General features: G+C 37.0%; 1 protein-coding gene across 1 annotated transcript in view; it reads right to left on the bottom strand.

The window, feature by feature from the left end:
* The window catches only part of FRMD3 (FERM domain containing 3), a 431,322-nt gene that overhangs the window by 271,444 nt on the left and 142,950 nt on the right, over positions 1–16,928 (bottom strand). Inside the window, exon 2 of the mRNA XM_053702458.1 lies at positions 2,602–2,706. Within this exon, the coding sequence (XP_053558433.1) occupies positions 2,602–2,706 (105 nt within the window). The remainder of the gene's footprint in view (positions 1–2,601; positions 2,707–16,928) is intronic.

Genomic DNA, 16,928 nt, shown 5'->3' with positions numbered 1-16,928 from the left:
TAAGACACTACCTCAATAGACATAATTGGGAGCTGGGTCGGTGCCTAGCGTGGTCCGATATTAAAAAATGTATTTTAAAATACAAAACGGGATCAACTTCAATCTCTCTCATGTATGACATTATGCTCAATAAACAGAATCTACTCAGTCTTAATGATATCTCTGCTTCATGGTCACAAGATTGTCCAAACTTGGAAGACGGAGAATTAAAGGATAGTTGTACTTTAGTAAACAAATGTCGAATTCCATCCAGCTGGAAAGAGTCTCATTTTAAAATCATAAATAGGTCATATATAACACCTGCTAGGCTGGCAAAAATGTATAGCTCACAATCCGCTAAATGCCCTCGATGTACATATTTCAAGGCAGACCTTTTACACATGTTTTACTATTGCCCAAAATTAAAACAATTATGGAATAAACTTTCCTTCTGGTTAAAAAAACACTATGCTACTGTAGTCTCATTTAACTCAGAAAATATCATTTTCTTAAATTTCCATGTCAATGATTCTCTTCTGAGATTAAAAACTTTAGTATCCATTATTATGTCTATTAGACATCTCATCACAAAAAATTGGAAATCAAAGTATGTACCCTCCTTCGCTATGGTTACGCAAGAGATACAGAATCAAATAATTTTTGAATCTTTTCACCTTAAATCCTCTAATGAAAAAAAAATAAAAAAATTCATTTTTGACTGGTTACCCATAATTAAGTCCTATACCTTATCCATCCAAAAACGTATCTTATTCCCTTTTTTAAGCTCAGATAGTTTCGCAGATTTTGTACTGCATGGTGATTTTCCGGCTTCATGGATTTCCAGTTACAGGGAATAGGAGCGCTATGAACCAAGATAAACGATCATTCATAATGATGGCTTTAACACTGATTGAGGGGGGAGGGGGCGAGGGGAGGGGGGGGGCTGGGGAGAGAGGAGGAACTTAATTTACTTTTTCTTTCCTTTTTCTTTTTTTAGGGAAACTAAATTAAGTAAGTGGTAAAAAATTATTTTTCTTTTTTTCAGTCCCAGCAAGTTAAAATGATGAGCTCTAGACTGTTAAGTTATTTACTTTTTGGGTCCTTATGGCTTAAGTGTATTAAGCTTAGATGATATTACGTATTATAAACCTCATTTGTGCCCTATTGGTTATTATTGTTTGAGTTAGTCTACACTATTTGAGCTATGATACCATGTCTAGTCGTCTTTTATTATTGTAATATTAAGTATAGTTTTTTTATTTAAAGACGTCTGAAAGACATGGGCTACTGGGCTTAGCTCATTGGTGTAATGATATAAACGGTCAATGTATGTCAATATTGTGTGTATGACATTAACTTTTTTTTTTTTTTTCTTATATAATGTATATATATTTGTATCTTTATCAAACCTGTCATTTTGCCTTGTATGGCATATTTTTATTAGAGATTTGTTTTTGTCTTTTTTGTTTTTTTACTTTCAATAAAAGAAAAATTACTAAAAAAAAAAAAAAAAAAAAAAAATGATTGCTGTTCTATGCAAATATCAACAGGGATAATGTATTGCTAATTAGTAAAACGCATTCATACTGTATCTTTATTTGAACACAAAACCATTCATACCAGCAATGTGATTTAAAAACACTTAAACCTGAATAATCCACCAAAGTTACAAAACCACCAGTTACAACTATATTGAAAAGTAATTGAAAAATTAGTTGTATACATTCTTATCCAGCCATTTGTATCTGTAAAAGTCCTTGAGGTGATGGAGGTGAACCAGAAAGGGACTTACTACCCAATAATACCTCATTGACAACTCCTACACACAACCAAAGCGTATACCTGAGGTTGCCATCTCTCTCCTTCACAGAGGCATTGCCTGGTATTTTGGGACTAGACTTAACTTTTTAGACAGGAACAGGCTGATATACTGCAGAGAAGGTCCCTTCTCTTAATCCCTTAATGACAAGGACGTACCCTTAATAGCGCCGGTCTTGCCAAAAGTAGCAAGATGCACTTTTACTACATGTCTGACTCAAGGAGGCATTTGGCAACGGCCTGGTATAGCAGATGTTGTCAAGAGCCACTCTATTTATCCCCTTACAGTGAAAACCTCAGCTGACATACAGGGTATGTCATTAAGGGGTTAAACTCACATTCTGGGCAGAAAGAGGGTGTTCATAGGGTGGTGACTAGCCATAGAACAAGGTACTCGTTTTTTAAAATCAGTAATGCCACTGCTACAATGGCAAGTCAATTTTAAGTTAAAAGGACATTGCACTACAAATGAAGAGAAGCATATGGATGCTGTATTTGCCTAAAAATGAAAGTAAAATTTGCTTATCTTAAAACTGAAACACTGAAGTATCAGTTGTGTATTTTGGCTGTTCGGTACATCTTGCTTATGTTTATTGCCAACAAGAAATAGCAACAAGTACCATTAGCAGAAATTTCACAACAGATACTGACCATTATATTCCATTTAAATTAAAATAGCTTTTATTTTACATTATTTCAGGCCTAAAAAATGAAATACTGACCTTTCATATGCATATATATATGTTTGAGCACAGTGTCCCTTTAAAATAATTTGGTGATAGACAGACACATTACTAAACATACCCGCTGCTTCTCTGGATCAACAAACCGAATCCCAAAATAATCCTTCTCCAGCAGGCTGTAGTGGTTGCAGATATGGTCAAAGAGAAACTGGCCTTTGGTTTCTTTCTGAAATATAAAATACATTTGCTTGATCAGGAAATCAGTGAAAATAACTGCTTGATGGATCACTTATATGAACTTAGGCCAAACACAACATATTTTAACACAATTACAAAAATGGGAAGAAAGCCATTCAGTGTTAATGGCATAGTCTAGAGTTACTAAAATGTGAATATTTGCAGAACCATAAAAAAACACAGATATAGAGGACCAGCTACAGTATATATATACATTCATTTTAACCTCAGTAAATGCCCATATTATGATCAAGGAACTCACAGAGAATAAAATGACAACTTAAAAGAACCTTCTCCAGTTTGCCGATCTACATATTAAAATGGATTAGCTTCATTAATTCGTAGGAATACTTAAATCACGCTTTACAAATCATTTACTATATGCGTCCTATGACTGAAATTTGTCTATATACTTAATACCCTTTAAAAGTATATTATGCTATTAACTTATCAACTGCCCTTTAATGTCAAATCATGACACCTGCTATTACTCCTCCTCTGACAATACCGTCTATAATACCACCATATACAAATTAAGGTTTTACAGTCGTTGATTATTAATATTGTTCCTTTTTCTTTTTTTGGGGGGCATTGCTCGTTCTTAATTTATGTTATTTGTAAAAAAAAGTCTTTACATTTGTTACACTTTCTAGAAAGTTGCAATTTCACTGCCCTTTTTCTGCTTTTATTAACCTTACTATAAGAACAAAGAATCTTGGTGGTTTTGCTTGAATGCTTTCATCTCTAAATCTTCTGTAATAATCATCATTAAATAAGCCTTTCCTCTACTCTTGCTGTCAATGAAGTATTGTATGATGCATGAATTATTCATTTTACACATTTCCCTATGTGACTAGAAATTATCCACCTGTCCAAATACACCATTTATTACTCTGTACATGTATTTCAAAACATTATTTCATACAATCAATATCTAGAGCTTACTATATGCAGACAGCTTTAGTTGCTCTCAAGGCTAAATGAGCACCAAGCAATAATTAGCATGCTTGCACTAATAATCATATTGACTGCATAACTCCACAATTTGCTCCTGTGAGTCCAGATTTCCAACTCACAGTACATAGCAAGTGTGCATCATACAGGAGATTATCTATCAATGCTGTCAATGCATGTGGGGTTTCGCTAATCTGTGTGCTCAGCAAAAATAATAGCAAGGATTGACAAATGTATATGTAACTAGCCACTAGCCAGTCCATATATATTTAGGAGTCAGGGATAAACTTTCTTTAGATGACTGCAGAAAGATCAAAAAATATACAAATGCAAGGCATAAATTTTTAAGGGCTGTAGCCCCTGGCATTTGTAAAACACTGATATATCTAATATATAAAATCACAATTGCATTGCTAAAAAACAACTTTTAAGTAACTGTATTGATCAAAGTCATCTATATACAACTAAATATCTGAATGTAAATAGTTAATGCTGCAACCAACCCGCAACATTAGCTTTTAAAACCATTTTTTACGCAGATATTTGCAATGAAGTACTTGATAGCTCATATACAACAAGCAAATATGTTTTATTATATAGCATTATCTTCATGTGTAAATGCTGCTGATTTTTTATATCAATATAAAAAGTAGTTGCCATTAAAAGTGAAGCTTGTGATACTGAAGCTAATCTACAAGGCACCTGCTGTAGTAAATTAAATCTATCAATCAAAATGAAAAGCACCGCCCCCCCCAGACACCTATTCTTATTTCTGCACACTTGTAATAAGAAACTATCCTGCAATAAGATTCTTATATAATACAAGAGGAATATTATTTACACTGTGTGCTATGTATTAATTACCATTTCACACATAAGTTGCTTTTTGTAATCTGTTTTTCTTCTCATTATGTCCATACAAAGGTAAGATTTTTCGCTGAAGATTAAAGGGATATGAAACCCCAAGAAATTATTTTGTGATTCAGACAGAACATAACATTTTAAAAAAAGTTTCCAATTTACTTCTATTATCAAATTTGCTTCGTTCCCATGATATTCTGTGTTAAAGAGATACCTAGGTAGGCATCTGGAGAACTATATGACAGGATCTAGTGCCGCCTTCTAGTCTTGTAAATGGATAACATTCTTGCAAAACTGCTGCCATATAGTTCTCCAGAAATGGGCCGGCTCAACAAAAAATACCAAGAGAACAAAGAACATTTTATAATAGAAGTAAATTAGAAAGTTGTTTAAAAACACATGCTCTGTCTCAATCATGAAAGAAAAAATGTGGGTTTCATATTCCTTTAAGAATGAAGATTTTTATTCGTCTAAAAAAATATAAAATTTTACATTTTAGTTATTGTGAGTGCCTGTGAAAGCCACCCTAATGTAGTAAAATATATACATATTCTAGCCCATACACCAAATAATTTGTGAAAGTGTACATTATATAACTTTTAGTTGGCTCTGCATAATATTACTGCCCTTTCTAAATTACAGTGAGCATTTGATGGCTATTGGAAAGCTTTGGAGGCAGTGGTACCTTTAGTGCTTTAAACCCTTCACTACCAGGACTTGCCCAAAATACCAGATCATTTTTAGCATTTTTGCAATCGCTCCATTTAAAAGTAGACAACCCAAGGTATTGATCTAGGCCCGTTTTGGCATATTTCATGCCACCCATGTCACCCCCAAATGCGGTCATATAAAACAAATCATTAACTTTTTCACAAACTTTGGGTTTCACACTGAAATTATTTAAATACAGCTTGTGCAATCACAACACAAAAGGTTGTAAAAGCATCTCTGGGATCACATTTGTTTAGAAATAGCAGACATACATTGCTTTTTGCCATTATTCCCAGAAGTGAAGGAGTTAATCAGGTAGCTTGTATGATTAATTTTAGCTTTAGTGTAGAGATCAGCCTCCCACCTGACACTTCCCCGATCCCTCCCAAACAGCTCTCTTTCCGCTTCTCTTTTTTATTTTATTTTTTCTATTTGCTGCAGTGTAGGATCCCCCATTTCAGCTTCAAAACAACTATTGTGTTAAATGTTGTTTAAACTTACATAGAGCAGAATATCTGTTTAATCTGCTTCATGCCCAAAGCTGTGGTCAATTAAACAGATATTTATTTAGCTAGCAAAATGTCTCATTTAGATACAATGAACACTCTAACACAAACTTACTCCTTTATAAAGATTATGGGCTCCATTTATCAAGCAGCGGTTGCTGGCTCACCTAAAACAAAAGTTAAGAAGCAGCGGTCGTAAGATTGCTGCTCCTTAACCTGTCCGCCACCATTGAAATCATCCTGGTTTTATACGGGATGATTGACAGCCCCTGCTGGTGGCTGATTGGCAGCCAGTTAGCAGGGGGTGGCATTGCACAAGCATTTCTGGTTAAATGTTTGTGCAGTACTAAATGCGGACAACATATGCTGTCTGCCTGCAGCGATGTCCAGTCGGCCTGATTCACTACAGCACATCACAACCATTATTCTGTTTTGTTTTGGGGGGATTTTGCTGTCAAAACAGGTCCTTTACATTGGTTTCAATATCATGTTATTTATAAAAGAAACGTGCACATTTATTTGCATTTATCCCCAATAATGGGATTAATTATTATCCTTCAGAAAAATTTATCCAATGGTTTATCTACAAAATATCCATAGACTCTACTGGTGTTTTTCTGTTGAATACGTTCTTCAAAAGAATTGTGATCAACCTCAATATTCTTATTAGAACGGACTGCAACAAATGCATCATGAGCAGAAATCAAATATGTAATAATTTTTTTTAAACCCACCTCATTTCCTACTTCTGAGGGTTTGTAGATAGCATTCAATAAACACTTGCAAGAGGGAACAGTTTAACCCTTGAACAGCTGGGAAGGGGCAGCATGCTGTGGAATTCTGGATAAAAGCTCTGTCACAAATGTACTAACAAATCAGTGGAGAGTTACACAGTGAGATAAATATGTTTACGTCACAAAGCTCCTTCACACTTTAATGACTCAGCTCCTCAGCATAACATAGGAGCTAAATATATTTGTCTCACTACAGATGCCTTTGAGCCATGTTAATGGAATATCCCCCCTGCCTTTTTTCACTGCAGATGAGAAGAAAGCTGATCTGCTCTTCGTGTCATCTGCTCACTGATTAATGCCACACATATAATGTACATCTGAAATCTCCGCGCTTATCCCTTAAGAATGACCTGGGCATATGGTCAGTGATTTAATGGACTTTTACCGTTTGTTCTGGCTGCGGCTTTCACAGGATTTGCTAGCCATTAAAACTCCAGTAAACATTCCAGAAGCAACCAGCATTAAAATGGGTGTAATGCACTCAATAGTCTGTCAAGCAGGCAAATTCTCATGTAAACAGAGCAGGAGAAATAGTTCAGGTGGATACTGAAACCAAACTATAATTGTCTTGTTGCGGGGTACAAAATGATGACAGAATCAACAGGAATAAAACAGTGCGTATGGCTGTTTTATCAGATCACGACAATCTGGTGGGTTTTACATAACCTTTCTAAAGCTTCCCCAGAGAGTGGCTTTGGTACCAACAACAAAACCTACTTCAAGTTCAAGTTAGAGAAAGGCTACCCAACTTATAACCCAAGGGCCACATCCGACTCTCCAACAATTTTTGTGTGGCCCTCAGAGCCACTGAGCAGAAGACAGATATAAGTAAATTGCTATCAAACACTGCACTGCTGTTCCAGAGTGGTAACACCTCTGATCCAATCAGCAGTGTTAGTTGCACATCTGAGCAACAAAAGTTGAGCCACATAGTAGTAGACCAAGCAAACTAACACAGCGGGGCTGCCGAGTGCAAAAAAAGTAGCTCATAAAAATCATGTATGATCTGTTGCATCACTCCCCACAGAGTTCTAAAATGCCTCTGGATAGTGCCTACTGTAAAGTTTAGTGCAACAGGTATAAAAGTTTGGGGCTGTTTTTCAGTGTTTGGGGTAGGCCCCTTAGTTCCGGTGAAGGATAATTTTTATGCTGTAGGACAAAGACATTTTAGGCAGTATGGTGCTTCCATCTTTGACAACAAAGGTTCTTTCTTGTTCCATCATTAATGACTGTGTCCCTGTGCACAAAGCAAGGTTTATGAACATGGGTCAACGAGTTTGATGTGGAGGAACTTGAATGGTTGACATAAATCCCTGACCTTAACCTCAGTTAACACCATTTAGAAGAATTTGAATGCCTATTACAAGCTAGAACAACTCATCCAACATCAGTGCCTGACCTCACAAATGCTATTTTGGCTGAATGGGAACAAATTCCAACAAATACATTCCAAAACCGTGTAGAAAAAATGTCTAACACTTAAAAGGGCAGAAAAGCAAAAAAAATTAAACTTTCACAATTTAGGGCCAGATTACAAATGGCGCGCTAACAGTTACACCTGAGCACTATCTGGTTTATCGCAGCTGTTTGGGTGCGTCAGACGGAGCACTTGTATTACAAGCTAATAAGAAAGTACATGTGAACGTGAGAGTGCAATTGCAATTTACACTAGAATGATTACCTCAACTCCAGTTAACCGTTTCACAAAACAAAAAGTATCACAAAATACATTAAAAATACATTACGGGGGGCGGAGCCAACTGCCGAAGCAAGTGGATGCAGCTACTCTGAGCTCCTGATATAACTAATACATTAAATGACTAAAATGTTATATTGCTTTCTTTAAAAGTTACATATACTGGACATGGTTACTAGAGGGGTCAGTGGAACCTGTAACTTTCTTTTTTTTTGGTTTAAACATCCCCTGAGATCTCCACATAATAACGCTGCGTGCTGAGGCCTATTTGACTCTCCTAGATTCAAGCTGATTCAGCACACACAGTGCATCTGCAAGATCAATATATTATAGCCTGGACGTTTATATCCCTGTGGTGGAGGAAGAACCGTTCTACTGACCAGCGTCTACATAAGAAGAAAAGCAATAAATTGATAATGGAGATTGTTGATCTCTTGCAACTGATTGCAAACAAGATGGACGAGCATTTTGACTCCCTCGCAAGCGCATTGAGGAGCGAGCGTCACGATATACCTGAAGGAAAAGTAACCGGTATCCTCACCCAAACCCTCTCTAACTCATACGGAGAAGCGGAGCAAGCTAGAGCCCCTGACACTGATTCAGTGGAGCAAGCTGAGTTAGATGGACGGCAGAGTAGCGGGATAATCCCAGATATGGTTATGGTATGCTCTGTACGCTTAGCGGTGCTGGGGGCACTTTCAACTCAAATAGTGGACACAGAGAATCCAACCTGTGACTTCCTAGCGATGCGGCTGGTCACGGGAAGATTTCAGGTTCATGCTGGTTTAGGATTGCAGACTCTGAGTGTCGCACCATTGAATGCAGCTCCCGCTCCATGTATATCATGCTCGGACTCCCCGGGTTGTGGAGGACTCTTTAGAGTTTCCAGGCTGCTTCTACACTATGAGAATGCCACGCTCCTACTGGAAACCATCTATACACCAGCTTTGAGAACAACAGTATGTCCGTCCAGAGTGAGAGTTGAACCGGCTGCGGGCATTGGTTAAAGTACAGGACAATGGTTGCAGCATAGAATGAGTCTGAGAGCTTACATGCTGTGACCTCTTTGTGTATGCTGCGATCACACTTTTGATGCCACACAATTAGATCGCTACACACACCCGCACCTATTGCCTTACCTTAAAGCATATCATTCAAACCTATTCCACACGGTCAAGAGCCATATGTGCTGCACCGGGACACACGATGTTGCTGTACATTGTTTCTGTGACTTTATGGCTGGAAGGCTGCCAGGATCACTGACTTTTATGATCTGGAGTCATTATGGATCTGTCACCACCAACTTGAGACTCTGACATCAAATTAGATCCCATAAATGATGATCTGATGATCGGAAACAAAGGGACTAATTCCTTCTCAATTGATCTAGTGACTCTGCGTCCTTTATGGACATGGAGGTTCTCTGAGTTTTTGTACCAAATATCGCTTATTATTATATAGTATTCATTTTAAAACAGCATGCTCAATACTTAGTTACTCAGTCCTCCCAATGTCTTTTAGGGCTGCTCTGTTTTCTATACAATGTTTTTTTACATGTTCACAATGTGTTAGAGGTACAGTGTTTGTTATATTATATTGTACTTTTGTTATTACGGTTGCAGAGTTGTTTATTCCCTCTTGACAATTGCATCTAGCCTAAAAATTTCCATCACTGGCTTTGTCAGGGGGAACAAGACTACTGTGTGGTCGATATTGCTGAAATATTTTTTTTTCTTTTTTTATTTAATATGCCAGTTAGCAGAGACTAGACAGTTATTGGCTTTCAGGTATTCTCTTGTTCAGTGATGCGTTTGCTATACTGGTTTATGGTTTAATCCTTTTGTGCCTGAAGCCATTTATATGGTAGCCTTATATGCATGTTTATTTGTTGTCACATCACTCCATCTAGTAAAGCTCACTGATTATAAAACACTCATTTCCCTATTGTTAAGTAAGGCATGTCATCTGAAGATAATAAGATCCATTTTGCCTTATTTGCCTTGCTTGTCCAAAGGAGTGATAAAGTCTGAGGGTCTCTTGACAATGACCAGTATTTTAATACACTGAGGGGGCAGATAAATATTTTTGAGATGCAGAGAAGCTATATCCCCCTATGTTGTTTTACTCTCCCCATACTATAGTCACAGGAATTGTCTACTGCACTTGGTACATAATGGGAAGCTAGAGAGATTCCTGTCTGCCCATACTTTATAGCCTAAATATTACAAAATCTGGTTTAGCTAATACTTTTATGAGATACCACACAACAATCGTCATTTGTTAAAGTAGTGGGAGGACATCTGTATAATGTCTAGATTAAGTTAGTTTATTTAAAGAAGTACTTCCTTATAGAGGACTAAAGCACAGGTCTTTGTGTGTCTATAACATAGGGATTTCCCTTGGCAGTGGCAGTTGTCATCTATATAGTTTTGAGTGCCTTAAAGCTTCATATTGAAAACCTTAGCTCTACCCCTTAATAAGAACATCTTACTTTTGTATTAGTATTAATGACCAAATCACTTTTTTAGCTAAAATGGTTATAAACCTTTATTATATTACTATATTTTGACGCACATAACAATCTCGCATGCTTACCCCTTGTATAACTCTAGTAATGTATACATAAACTGTTATTTTACCAGTCCTCTACTTTATAGCGGTGGATATATTAGATGCAGCTTATGCAGTGTTTCTGCTACTACAATCCATCCTAGCTAAGCGAGATAATTTAGTTATTTCATAAAAGAGTGAGGGTTGTGAGGTAGACTTATGTAACGCGTATACTAATTTACCTACTGTGATGTGTATTTATTTTCTAGTCCTTTGCAGGTTGCCATATAGAGATTTTTCACAGCAGGCATGGCTCCATTTTCTCTCTGCGTGAGCAGAGGAATAGGGAGTTAACATTTCCAATGTATTGTTTTTGTTTAGGTAGTGTTTGTTTAATTATAAGTTTAATGTCAAAACTGTATACGCTTGGAGAATGGGGTTGATGTGAGATGTCTGATATTGTCATTCATGAAGAGATGTTTAATCCCTGGGAATCAGTTAAGACTATTTTTCTATATATATTTCATTATGGTTATCCTTTGGGGTTCCCTGCACTATCTCCCTATGATGCACGGGCGGACTGTCAGCGGCCGAGACAGTTTGCTATAGCTTTAATAGGTCTTAACATGTACATAGTTGTCATACCTGACAAACCCTGATATAGTAGATATGTAGATTCAGACACAGCACCACCTCATTACTAGAACACATCATTTATTACTGCTAGGCTCCTCTCCTCCCTTTCCCGCCGGTACTGGTTGCCTGCGGGTCATACCCCTACTCCCTTTTCCCTCATCGCCCTTAGGTGGCATCTCCCCTGGAGTGGAGCTCATCTAGAAGCCCCCTATATCTCATTTTATACCATGTATGCTACCGTTTGTCCTATATCTCATAGTGCATACATCCTAATACCCCTCACTGAGAGTAACTGATCCAGAATATATTCGTATTCTTTCTATATACAAAGGCCCAGGGACTTTTATCAGGTTTCCACTTAAGTATTCTCCTAGAGAGCAGACATCATGATAATAACTTGGGAAACTCTTTAGTTCCAATATAACTTAGAGCTCCGCCCCCCCGCCCTTACCTTTAGCTACTGTTCACCCTTACTGTAAGTGAACAAATAAGCGGTGTTTATCCGCAATTGTTAATACATAGTTATAAGTCTTTCTCATATCCCTTTTTTATTTATATAGAATCCAAATACATCTTTATATTGTATTCAGTGTACCATACTATAGGATATACAAGTTGTTTTGGATATTTAAACTGTGAATGGTTCTTTTCATCTTTCTGTGTTGTAACATAGGAAACAAAACGAAAAAAAGAGGTAATGCCAGAATGTGATTACTTCCTGTTAAGCTAGAGATTTATGGTTTGACATAACCTCAGAGGTGACGTGTTTCAACTCTATGTATAATGTTTATTGAATGTTACCCTTGTATATCTGGTATACCTCAATAAAAAACTTTGATTCTAAAAAAAAAAAAATACATTACAAAGTACAGTTACACTCATAATAAGTATTAAAAAAAATATTGTATAAAAAAGTTATAAGGGCTCAGATATCAGGTCTCAGGTGTTAGAAAAAAAAGGAAGGCTTTAACATTAAGATACAACATATATATATATATATATATATATATATATATATATATATATATATATATATATATATATATATATATATATATATATATATATATATATATATATATATGTGTGTGTATGTATAGAAATATGAAATTATGAATAAATATAACATATACTATGTGAAGAAAATTGGAATGTGAAATATTTATATTTTTATCTAGATTTAGATTTTCATGTCGGGTTAGCGCTCTTGAGAAAATGTTATTGGGTTTACATGTGAGTAGGTTTTTTCCCACTTTTCTTGCTCCATATGAAGTAATTGGCCTCTAGTTATCATGGTCTGGCGGACCTGATCCGACACTGCGGATCAGGTCCGCCAGAGCTCGCTGAATACGGCGAGCAATACACTCGCCGTATTCAGCATTGCACCAGCAGCTCACAAGAGCTGCTGGCGCAACGCCGCCCCCTGCAGACTCGTGGCCAATCGGCCGCCAGCAGGGGGGTGTCAATCAACCCGATCGTACTTGATCGGGTTGATTTCCGGCGATGTGTGTCCGTCTGCTCAGACCAGGCGGACAGGTTATGGAGCAGCAGTCTTTGTGACCGCTGCTTCATAACTACTTTTTCTGGCAAGCCTGCAGGCTCGCCAGAAACACGGGGCATCAAGCTCCATACAGAGCTTGATACATATGCCCTTTGGCTTTTTGGGAGTTAGCACCCGAGCAGGAGTGATAAATAGTGCTCCACTTGTAATCTAGCCCTTACTTAGATCAAGCAATATTTTAAAAAAAAACTTTCCAATTTACTTCTGTTATCTAAGTTCCTTCATTCTCTTAGTATCCTTTGTTGAAAATTTTAAATCATACCTAGGTAGGCTCAAGTACAGGCAATGCACTACTAAGAGCAAGCTGCTGATTGGTGGCTGCAGATATATATGTTTCTTGGCATTGGCTATCCCAATGTGTTCAGCTGGTTCCCAATTGTGAGTTGCTGCTCCTTCAACAGAGAATACCAAAAAAATTAAGCAAATTTGATAATAGAAGTAAATTGGAAAGTTGTTTAAAATTGTATGCTCTCAATCATGAAATACAATAAGGATGATTGCATTTTTCACTAATAAAGAGTAACACCAGAACAAGAGGACATGATCTCAAGTTAGAGTTTTGTAGGTTTAGGATTAGTTTGTATTACTAATTATTAATGGAAAGAATGGTTGATTCATGGAATAGGCTTCCATCACAAGTGGTAGAGACAAAGGGGCATATTTATCAATGTGTAAGCGGACATGATACGAAGTAGCATTTTATATCAGCCGCACATCGATAAATGCCGACAGCATACGTCGGCATTTATCATTGCACCAGCAGTTCTTGTGAACTGCTGGTGCAATGCCACCCGTGCAGATTCGCGGCCAATCGGCCGCTAGCAAGGGGTGTCAATCAACCCGATCGTATTCGATTGGGTTGATTTCTGTCCGCTGCCTCAGAGCAGGCTCGCCGGAAACAAGGGGCTTGATAAATATGCCCCAAAGGGGTAGCTTTATCATACCCTGGGCAGACATGATTCGCTATTCGCTGTCGGCATTTAACATTGCACAAGCAGTTTTGGTGAATTGCTTGTGCAATGCCACCACCTGCAGATTCACGGCCAATCGGCCACTAACAGGGGGTGTCAATCAACCCGATCATATTCGATCAGGCGGATTGATGTCAGCAGTCTCAGAGGACTACTGCTTCTTAACTCCTGTTTCTGGCGAGCCTGAAGGCTTGCGCAGAAACAGGTGCATTAGGCACAATTCGGGGCATGTTAAATCAGCCCCAAAGACTCCCATTTATCATTCTGAGTATGGACAAGGTTCTCAGAAAGGGAACCTGTCTACACAACATCAGGGTCTCCAGAGCAACATTGGCTGCCAGAGTTTAAGACTGCACAAGCAATTGCTGATAAAATCCCGCCACAGCTTTTGCACAACCAATTGTGAAATAGAAGGGTTTGTCAGTCATCCTGGATAAATGAGGTTATAGACACATTAAGAAGCAGTGGTCTTACGCTCAGTGATAAAGAACGAGCTTGCACTGAAACGGCCCAGAATCTGATTAAACTGCTACATAAATGGGGTCAAACACTGGAAGGAAACGTAAAAATGCATTGGAATATGCATAAGACTTTTGATTGTTATCTGCTGCGAAAATCAATGTTTCTATTCCACTTGGAAAATAAGATATATGCAAATAATCAGTTCCCATTCTGATTAAACAAAAGTACCAGAAATGCCACAACAGCCTAAGTAAAGTTAAATTAAATTACAATTCGATTAAATAAAAAATCTGCTAATTAACTTATAATGTAATTAATTTTTAAAAAGGAATAATTAGGTTAATTTTGAGACATATTCTAAACCTCATTTCACCAGAGCTCTTCTAACTGCATTTACATAAAAATGGTTTCAGTAAATGCCATTGTTATATGAGATATATCAGCACAATAACTCTCATAATCATTTGATTCAATGAGAGAATTAACATATGAAACGCACATGCTTTGTATTGCTTATTACAAAGCTATAGCTACAGTCAGCAAAAACCATTCTCCTGTAACCCATTACCCACTAAAACAACTGTTTACACATAACGGACTGTATTTAAAGTGCCAGTAAAAGCCATGATTATTGCATAGTATGCAAACAAAATGTTTAATAATGTACTATATTTCATTTTATTGACTTGCTACTTGGTTTTAGTTACCCACCAATGACTCAAGCTGACCTTGGTGAAACTCTTCCATAATGCTGACAATTGTATTGTCACAAAGATCTTCAAACCACAGTAATACAAATGGCTAACCCCAAATAAAATAATGGATATTGTACCTGAAATTATTATTTTTTATTATCAGACGCCTCAGTAGGTTCTAAATTGGTTCTATAATTTAGTTTGTAGTTTGTTTTTTTAACGATTCCTTTAATTACCATATTTCACAAGTATTAAGTAAGCAGTATTTTCATAATGCTCTTTAAATGCACCATTGATTTTAAATGCATACAGGGTCAATAAATCAATCTCAAAGATAATATGTTCACTTCCTGAGCTCAATTAGGAAGTCCAAATGTGCTTAGTTTAGTGAAATCTTATAGTGCTGATCATGATATACAACTTACATCATCGAACTGCTAAGTGTTTCACTTTAACACCATTTTATAACCTTGTTTGCTGATACATGATGAAGAAATGGGTGGGTGGGAAACAGAGTCAGGGACAAACTTGAAACCTGAGGTTATACTGCTGATGTGTGAGTAGTGTAGGTGCTTTATGTGTGCGTGTTCTTGCATTTTGTCTATGTTTTGTGTGTTCAAGTGAGTGTGTATATGTGTGAGCATTTGTGGTGTGAATGAGTGTGTGTGAATATTTGTGAAAGAGCGTGTGAGTGTGTGTGTATATGTATGTGAGTGTATATGTGTGAGTGTAGGTGTTTGTGTGGTGTGCATGAGTGTGTGTGTATATATGTGAAAGAGCTTGTGAGTGTGTCTATATATGTGTGTGAGTGTATATGTGTGAGTGTGGGTGTTTGTATGTGTGTAGTGTTCGTGATTGTGTGTGTTTATATATGAAAAAGTGTGTGAGTGTGTCTGTATATGTGTGTGAGTGTATATGTGCGAGTATGTATGTGCATGAGTGTATGTGGTGTGCGTTATTGTGTGTGTATATATGTGAAAGAGTGTGTTAGTGTGTATGTATATGTGTGTGAGTGTATGTATGTGCATGAGTGTGTTTGTGTGTGTGGTGTGCGTGATTGTGTGTATCTATGTGAAAGAGTGTGTGAGTGTGTGTATATATATATATATGTATGTGAGTGTATATGTATGAGTCTAGGTGTTTGTGTGGTGTGCATGAGTGTGTGTGTATATATGTGAAAGAGTTTGTGAGTGTGTCTATATAAGTGTGTGAGTGTATATGTGTTAGTGTGGGTGTTTATATGTGTGTAGTGTGCGTGACTGTGTGTGTATGTGTATATATGTGAAAAAGTGTGTGAGTGTGTCTGTATATGTGTGTGAGTGTATATGTGTGAGTATGTATGTGGTGTGCATGATTGTGTGTGTATATATGTGAGTGTGTGTGTGTGTGTGTATATGTGTGTGAGTGTATATGTGTGAGTGTATGTATGTGCGTGTGTATGTGGTGTGTGTGATTGTGTGTGTATATATGTGAAAGAGTGAGTTAGTGTGTCTGTATATGTGTGTGAGTGTATATGTGTGAGTGTATGTATGTGCATGAGTGTGTTTGTGTGTGTGGTGTGCGTGATTGTGTGTATCTATGTAAAAGAGTGTGTGAGTGTGTCTGTATATGTGTGTGAGTGTATATGTGTGAGTGTATGTGTGGTGTGCGTGAGTGTGTATATGTGAAAGAGGGTGTGAGTGTGTCTGTATATGTGTGTGAGTGTATACGTGTGTGTGTGTATGTATATATATATATATATATATATATATATATATATATATATATATATATATATATATATATATATATATATATATATATATACATACATA

This window comes from Bombina bombina, chromosome 2 (genome assembly GCF_027579735.1).
Source record: "Bombina bombina isolate aBomBom1 chromosome 2, aBomBom1.pri, whole genome shotgun sequence".
NCBI lineage: Eukaryota > Metazoa > Chordata > Amphibia > Anura > Bombinatoridae > Bombina > Bombina bombina.
Note: the sequence above shows the minus strand (reverse complement) of the source record. Positions and strands in the feature narration are given on the sequence as shown.